Raw genomic sequence first — 7,993 nt, 5'->3', positions numbered from 1 at the left:
GCACGCGCGGCTTCCGCGCGCCCGAGGTGCTCTTCAAATGCACGTCGCAGACGACCAAGATCGACATCTGGTCCGCCGGCGTGATCCTGCTGACCCTGCTGGCGCGCCGCTTCCCCTTCTTCAACTCCACCGACGACGTCGACGCCATGATCGAGATCGCCAGCATCTTCGGCCGCAAACGCATGAAGGTCTGCGCCGCCATGCACGGCTCCGTCTTCGAGACCAACATCGAGACCATCGGCGACAAGGGCTTCACGCTCGAGCGGATCGTGGTGTGGGCTAGTTGCCGGGAGAAGGAGCAGGGGCCCCTGAGCGGGGCCGAGGGCCAGGCTATTGCGTTTCTGGAGGGGTTGCTGGAGCTGGATCCGCAGAAGAGGTTGAGTGCGAAGGAGGCGCTGAATCATGAGTTTTTTGTCACGCCGGAGCTGGATGAGCTGGTTGGCGAGGAGGTGGAGGGAGATGATGGTCAAGATGGGAATGGGGAGGTTGATCGGTAGACGTCGGTCGTAAATCGATAGAGGGGGGCAATATATGAGGGACTGATATTGTTACATGGAAGCAGGTGGATGGTTCCATAATGGCAAGGAATTATGGGATGGAGGCTGGCGCGGACGGTGTTATGGCTTTGCTTGCACCTGCTGTTTTCACTTCCATGGCTTGTATGAACAATGCATAGACAGATACCCTGGCATATAGTGAATGGCGCTTCAAATCGATAATGCTCTACTGCTCTGTCTCCTTTTCATGTTTTGGGGTGAAAGTGAAGGCGCAGGGATGGGTTTGAAAGCCCGGCTTCTCTTGATCAGTTGGAAGCGACCAGGTTTGGCGTGGAAGGCGATGGAGCAAGTGCTCTTAACAGCTGATAGATCTTCTTCCTCCAAGACCAACATCCTCTAGATAAATATGGGCTTCACTCTTCACGTCCTCCTGCCCTTCTGACTTTTCAACTCGCTCGCCTTCACCTCCTCTTCTGCTGCTAGCACAGCAATCTCCTGCTCCTGCATCCACTCGCCAACATCACGCATGATCTTCTCCAGCGCCTGCCCACCCTCCAGCACATCCGGCAGGCTTCCCGTCTCGCTGCCACATCGATGATCCGTAACTCGCTGCTGACTGTAATTGTACGTCCTCACCTTGTCTTCCCTGCCCGTCATGGACACCCCGCCCATGATCTTCCGGCGCAGATCAATGAGCTCGTTTTCGCGCTCTTCGCGTCGTTTCTGCGCCAGCTTGGCCCGGAGAATCTGCCATGCCTTTTCGCGATTCTTGTGCTGGGAGCGCGACTCTTGCATCGCTACTACGATCCCGGTGGGGCCATGGGTCAGCCGAATAGCAGAGTCGGTCTTGTTAACATGTTGGCCTCCTGCACCACGAGCGCGCATGGTTTCCGCTCGGACTTCGCCTGGGTTGATATAGTAGTCGCTGTTTGGGTCTTCGAAATTGAGTGCCGTGTCTTCGATTCCTGCTGAGCCAGGGGCGGGGAGGCTGGGCAGGACCAGAACGCTGACGGCGCTGGTGTGAGTGCGGCCCTTTTTTTCGGTGGTGGGGACACGTTGGACGCGGTGAACGCCCGCTTCGCCTTTCAGCATGTGGTAGCTGCCGGGTTGTGTGACTTCGAGCACCGCATCAGTGAGACCTTCTTCAGAGCCCGGAGCACTTTCATCGGCTTCGTATTTGACGAGCTCGGTTTTCCAGCCTTTGTTCGCACAGAACGTAGTGTACATATGTAGGAGCTCGGCGGCGAAGAGGGAGGCTTCGGAGCCGCCAGCGCCGGGGTGGATCTCTAGCAGGCAGGGGAGGGATGCGAAGGGGCGAGGCGGGATGAGGGATCGCTTCAGGAGAGAGATGAGGCGCGGAACCGTAGCAGACGTAGCTGCGACATCTTCGGAGGCGAGACTCTTGATTTCGCTGTCGCTAGTGGGGTCTGAAAGAAGAGAGTTCAACTCTTTGATGGACTGCCAAAGGCTCTGTTAGTACGATGCCGCTGCTGCGAAGAAGTATAGCAAAGCTGAAGAACTGACATTCTGTGCATTATCCCATTCTGCGAGCGCAGCTGTCACCGTGGATAACTGTCCAATCTTCCTCGCTGTTGCAACATCGTAGTTCTCCGCATTCTGGTTGGCAAGCTTTGTGTGTTCTTCCGCAATGCTTCGAGCACGTTTGAGCAGAACCGGTGATATAAAGGACTCTGCAGTTGTCGATACAGCGGCTATACCTGGTCTTGAGCTCAGCGACTGCCGACTAGGAAGGAGAAATCGCCTGATGCATCTGGCAAACATTCCTTGTCAACATCAAGAAGATCAAGATCTGAGCATTGGGATGTTGACAATCTCGGTTGAAATTCGGCTCATTCAACCGCCTAAGTTACGGCAATGACAATTTCCAATGCTACACAGACAACCCTTCCCAAATACCGTCAAGTTAGTAGGCAAAGTCCCGAAATGACATATAAAAATGAGTGGAGTCACCTATGGTCCTCTGCCAAGCAGGCATATCTTCCTCCATGAGATAGCTAAGCAACATACAGCCACCAAAGTGCGCTTCCTGGGCTGGTAAAAGAATCCATGAGTAATTTCTTGCTTCCGTACTGATTGTACCGACACATCAGCGTCGCTAGCTATGATGTCTTGACAGCCCTTCTCGTTCTCGAACATGCTTATCCACAGGATTTGCCTCAAGTTCCTCGAGTCAGAGTAGACCTCTCCCTCGTCCTCGAATCTCTCAGGCCAGACGAGTTACAAAGCGGCACATGGTTGAACATCATTGGCTACGTCTCTAAGTGTGCGCCGACCAGGAATAGGGGACACGTTCCAGGACTGATGTCAATGGAGACTGGGCGAAGCAGCATTCAGGCTTTGGTTGTGTGGAACGCTGGAGCTTTGCGCATTGGAGACTATGAGAGAATACTATCGCAGCAGCAGAACATGAGGAAGCAGCTTCAGACAGAGATATAAGGGGTTTGGCTATAATAGCCACTTGATTTGGCTGCTTGCGGGAAATATTTTCCCTCTCCAGCAAGCTTCCATACAATGTTTCTCTACGCTACTGGAGAAAATGTGGCACACAAAGACACAGACAATGCACATAGTTCTGGAGACTCTGATTGGACTCCATTATTCTCATCTTGAATCTGTCCAAGTGGCTCGAAGAAAGTCAACATGACCTTGCGGCACCGCTAGTAATTGCACGAGCTTTCGAGAGACGTTAGGAGCTATAACTACCACAATTTGAGGGTTGGTAGAACTCCTTTGGCTCCAGTTCTCTTCTCGCCAGATATCTGCTTTGATGTGCGGTATCACCACTGTGCAGCTGCTTTTAGTGTCGAGAATTGAGTTTATGCCTTCCACTTCCAGCTCAACTACCTTCTCACCAGAGTCTTAACCATGAGGTATGGCTTGCTATCGCATTTATAGTCAGCCATATTCATTCGGGATCGCTTTCTAGGCCTGCAATGTGAAGTCACCATATAGCTCCGTTCAGATTTGTTGGACCAAAAGGACCGCGGCCCTCAGAGGACCGTAAGTTAAATAACTTTTTTGGGGGGTCTGACAAGACTTGGTTATATCTACTCGAGCAGTAAATCTCGCAAGGTGGAACAACAGCTGAACATGCCATAAACTGGAAAAGAATCTAGTAAATGCTCATATGAACCTAAACAAGGGTTTCCGATTGACCATATCTAGAAGACAAAGATGTTAGTGATTTAACCCGATAGTACAGCGCTCCATAGTGCTGGAACATGACTTAAGAAATACAAATAATCTGTAATTGGTATTGCATTATCCCCTGTGTTCCTGAATTGGTGAGCTTCCTTGTTGGTTATAGCATTACCGCGATTCTAAACCCTAAGCCTTAGCAGAAGGAACACCAAATTCTTTCAAGTACAATTTATTCAGAATTCATATACTTCAGAAAACGATTCATATCAGTTTCAAGTTGTACAAATGTTCAGAATTCTAAGGAATATCCAATGACACTCTTTTCAAGATCTCAAGTCTGATGATTAGAGTTCTACGCAATCCAGAAGTTCACAGCATACTAAATTTTGGTGTTCTTTCTGCCAAGGTTGTAGCAAAATTATGACGTTGAATGGCGGCAATGCTACCAATTCAGGGACAGGGCCGTTGCAGTATCAAGTGGGCTATTAGTGGTTTGTTACACAAACTGACATCCCTCGGCACAAGGGGGTTACCTTGTCAATGAGTCGGAGGACCAGACAACCCTGCATAGAACCTGAGTCTTACTCGGCCAGCCCACCCCAAGACACACTTCCTAGCATAGCATCATTTGGCAACAGGCTCCCTAACTGGCTCCCTAACTGGCTGGGATATCGGCGACGTCGGCTCAAGTATTAGCCGAGTCTACCCGAGCCAGAGCTCAGTCACCATTCCAGCATTCCTTGCTTATGGTTGAAACTTCAGGGTTCGGCATGGCCACGGACAAGACAAGAAGTTCCTACTCTGTAATACACCTAGTGCTCTTCGTTGCGACAAAACCACCCCTGCATCTTAGCTACTGCATATGGCTTCCAGTAGACTGACATTACGTCCCAAAGCCATCCCCATCGTGGTGGTTTCACCAAATACACCGGTCTTACTCCCGTCCTACACGGTAGGAAAATGACTCCACGGCTTGCCTAAGAAGGATCGCCATGAAACCGCCTTGTCGGGCAGGGAAGACGCACTGTGCTTCGTACTCTCTTTATGCAACACCAGTTGCACCTCGCTCCAGGACACCGAGTGTGAGGGTGGGAAGAGACAGCGGACATGGGTCGAGTTGTGTCTCTGTACTCTTCTTTCCCCCAACGAGAGCTGGGGAATGCTCCACGCACAGTGCCCTCAGTCCATCCAAATGGACTCTGATACTAAGCAGGCATCAGACGCTAGGAGCTTCCTACTACTCAGTCCTCACATTAGCGTCTGCTCCAAGCTGATAGGTACTGGCTTATAATGCCGCTCATGAAAATCCCTCCATGGCGTAAAGGCTTGGCTTCTTATGTTCTGTGCTATAGTGGCTAAGGCAAGACAGTTCGGAAATTGTGACAGGGCAAATGCTCTTCTGGAGGTTCAACACATCCGTGTTCCAGTTGGCGGCGGCGGATGCATGACACAATACCGATGGAGAGCCTCGATGCGTATGTCACTCGAGATCTTGGCAACACGGATTGATGTGTTTGTTCGGTCTGGACGACATCTTACATGTCCATATGTTCCACACGACGGCGTGTATCATGTCTCTGACACTGACTAGTAGGGATGATGCAAGAGTTCACCTGGTCGAGTCCGACTGGGGACCGGAAAAGATCTGTGCAGAGGGTATGGACAAGCAACCCAAGTCCATACCCACGGCACTACGCAGCTTTCCAGAACGACTTACAGATATCCCTCATAACCTCTGGCTTCTCACCAAAGATGACAACCCGACATTCGTCATCCCAAACACCGTCTTCGGCATCTGCGGTGCCCTTGCAGGGTCACGTCTCATCATCCACGACTATACCTCGACCACGGTCCTCACACGACTTCCATGGGTATTTCTCTTCAATTGGTCGAACCTCCTCATCTTCGATCTAGCGAATCAACGTCTGCCAGAATCAGCAAAAGAAGATGCCCTCAACAAGCCCTGGCGGCCTGTACCTAGCGGCCGTATGACCTCTTCACAGATTAGACAGTCGATGCTCCTCGCTCTCCCTCTCGTCCTCGCATTCAATCATTATGTCCTTACTGTGTCGTCCGAAACCGCGCTCATCTACATCTTGACCTGGATGTACAATGATCTTCGAGGTGGAGACGAAGGCTGGATCTTTCGGAATATCATTATCTCTTTCGCGTTTGCATGTTTCAACATGGGTTCTCTGAGAGTTGCCGCGACGGGAACTACACACTCGACCTCGACCGAGATCACAAGCGAAGGGTATACATGGGTCATTATCATCAGCGGAGTCATCCTTACCACAATGCATGTCCAAGACCTCAAAGACCAGGCCGGTGACCGAGCACGCGGACGGAAAACGGCACCGCTCGTTCTAGGAGATTTGCCCGCCCGCTGGACTATCGCGGCCCCCATTCCGTTCTGGACGGCTTACTGTGCGTACTTCTGGCATTTGGGTTGGCTGGCGGCCGCGCCCATGATGCTAGGAACATATACGGCCTGGCGGTGCGTGGCCATGAAGGGGAAGAAGACGGATCGACGGACTTGGCAGCTGTGGTGCCTGTGGACGGCGATGCTGTACATGATGCCGTTGGTGCGGTAGGTAGGTCGCAAGATGAATTTTATATGTACATATTTCAGCGAAGCAGCATTTAATAGAAGCAAGAGGCAGAAGGCACATGGTCGGCCACCAGATCCGCAAGGGACTTTGATTTTCTGCGGTATGGACGTGAAAACTGGACTAATACCACAGCGGGCACACATGCATAGCGATGAAGGGGTTACAAATTGACTCAGGTCCATCAAGAATACTTGATCACTGAAGGTGTTTACATAACGAAAACACCTTGGAACAATGGAAATCAAGTTTCATCACAATGCGGTCTCGTCTGCACATTTGGACCACATTCACTTTGAGTGAATTGTAAACATCAAAGCGTAGTAGTACCCCAACGAAGGGTGACCAGCAACGCAACAGTACTAACATCACAGTACTATATCTAGACGGGTCGCTGAAGTCTTTAGAGAGACCACACTTTCAGTTGGGGATTTAAATCTACAATTATTCATCCTGTTTGTGATCTTGGATCCAAAACATGACGACCTAAATTATATATAGAAGATAGCTGATGCACCGTCCTCCAAAAAAAAACATGAGAATCCTCCATGATTTGAGCGTGATGTGGCCGATTCAATAAATATTCCCCTCTTTTGGTCTGGTTGCGTTGCTGCTCACCCCTGCTTTGTCCGCCAAGCCTTCCAGTAAATAAGTGGTGGGATGGGACTGGCAGGACAGACATGGATGGCCTGAGATGAGACCTATGGCGGATTATTACGGGCTTCAGGTCAATTCAAATCCATTTTGAAAATCCGAGATCGTGTTAAGATACCCTGTTGGGGACACTCTCGTATGCACTCTCTTAAGGCATCCTCTTAATACATCCTCTTAATACATCATCCTCTTATATGTACTTTTTCAAGACACCTCCTTAAGACATCTTATAAGATCCTCCCAGCACACCTCTTATGCCACCCTCTTAATAAGACGTCCTCTTACGACACCCTCCCAACACACCCTCTCACACACACCAAACCCAATCAATTAAGTCTTCCTTTCACACACTCTCACATATAGTATTGGGTAGGGGGTAGAAGGATCAGCAAGGGGCTGCAGGGAATCCAAAAATCCCGAATCAGTCTGTCGTAGAGCCACACCTCAATATGATCCGGCAACTTCGGGCCCCATGTGTTCTGACCTCAAGGCCTCGAATACCCTAAAAAAGCCCATGAATCTAGACCTCCCGACATACATGATTCCTAACTTATTGGGCATGAAGAGGTTTATCCTGGCATGTATGTATATTTAGATGCATACGAGAAAGCGGACGATGTGTTTTGGTTTTAGTGTTTGTAGTGTTCGAAGCGAATTTTCTTTCCAATACCGATTGGATAGCTTGCCCCGTGCTTGTACCGAGAGATATGAATATCCATTGAGAGAACAAAAAGAGATGAATTGATTGATTGATTCGACATTGTCCATTTTTACCCCAGACTTCAAACGGAGACTCCCGACGGCCCTACCTTTCAATTTCCTTCTTCTTCGTCTCCATTCATTGATTCATTTTGCACCACCACCACCTCCACCTCCAAACCCAACCTTCCCCTCTCGTTCCATCCCTCAGGCTCCAGCCTCCCTCGGCTCGAAAACACACCAACACTCCCCGGGCTGCGCCGTGACCTGATCCCTCAAATCGCGCCATAGAGTCTCAGGATCATGCCCGTCGGCAAAGCGGACCTTGAATTGCTTGAGCAGGACGGCGGCCACGAGACGGAGTTCTACGAG

The 7,993-nt window shown here is 50.3% G+C and overlaps 4 protein-coding genes across 4 annotated transcripts in view; 2 read left to right on the top strand and 2 right to left on the bottom strand.

The window, feature by feature from the left end:
• Nucleotides 1-146: 146 nt before the first annotated feature.
• On the top strand, nt 147-497 carry EPUS_06738 (uncharacterized protein; the record flags this gene model as incomplete). The annotated part of the gene is made up of 1 exon (XM_007805216.1): nt 147-497. One exon carries the CDS (start codon nt 147-149, stop codon nt 495-497), a length of 351 nt encoding a protein of 116 aa, XP_007803407.1.
• A 420-nt stretch (nt 498-917) lies between these two features.
• Nucleotides 918-2,279, bottom strand: EPUS_06737 (uncharacterized protein; the record flags this gene model as incomplete). Its single annotated transcript, XM_007805215.1, has 2 exons — nt 918-1,955; nt 2,022-2,279. 2 exons carry the CDS (start codon nt 2,277-2,279, stop codon nt 918-920), a joined length of 1,296 nt encoding a protein of 431 aa, XP_007803406.1.
• Nucleotides 2,280-5,230: 2,951 nt separating this feature from the next.
• On the top strand, nt 5,231-6,253 carry EPUS_06736 (uncharacterized protein; the record flags this gene model as incomplete). Its single annotated transcript, XM_007805214.1, has 1 exon — nt 5,231-6,253. The coding sequence occupies one exon, from the start codon at nt 5,231-5,233 to the stop codon at nt 6,251-6,253; it is 1,023 nt and encodes a 340-aa protein (XP_007803405.1).
• A 1,575-nt stretch (nt 6,254-7,828) lies between these two features.
• EPUS_06735 (uncharacterized protein) overlaps nt 7,829-7,993 on the bottom strand; it is a gene marked incomplete at both ends in the record, with an annotated part of 2,235 nt that continues 2,070 nt past the window's right edge. Inside the window, one exon of the mRNA XM_007805213.1 lies at nt 7,829-7,986. Within this exon, the coding sequence (XP_007803404.1) occupies nt 7,829-7,986 (158 nt within the window). The remainder of the gene's footprint in view (nt 7,987-7,993) is intronic.

Source organism: Endocarpon pusillum, assembly GCF_000464535.1.
Source record: "Endocarpon pusillum Z07020 unplaced genomic scaffold scaffold4190, whole genome shotgun sequence".
Classification (NCBI taxonomy): Eukaryota; Fungi; Ascomycota; class Eurotiomycetes; order Verrucariales; family Verrucariaceae; genus Endocarpon; species Endocarpon pusillum.
This window is presented reverse-complemented; position numbering and strand designations above follow the sequence as displayed.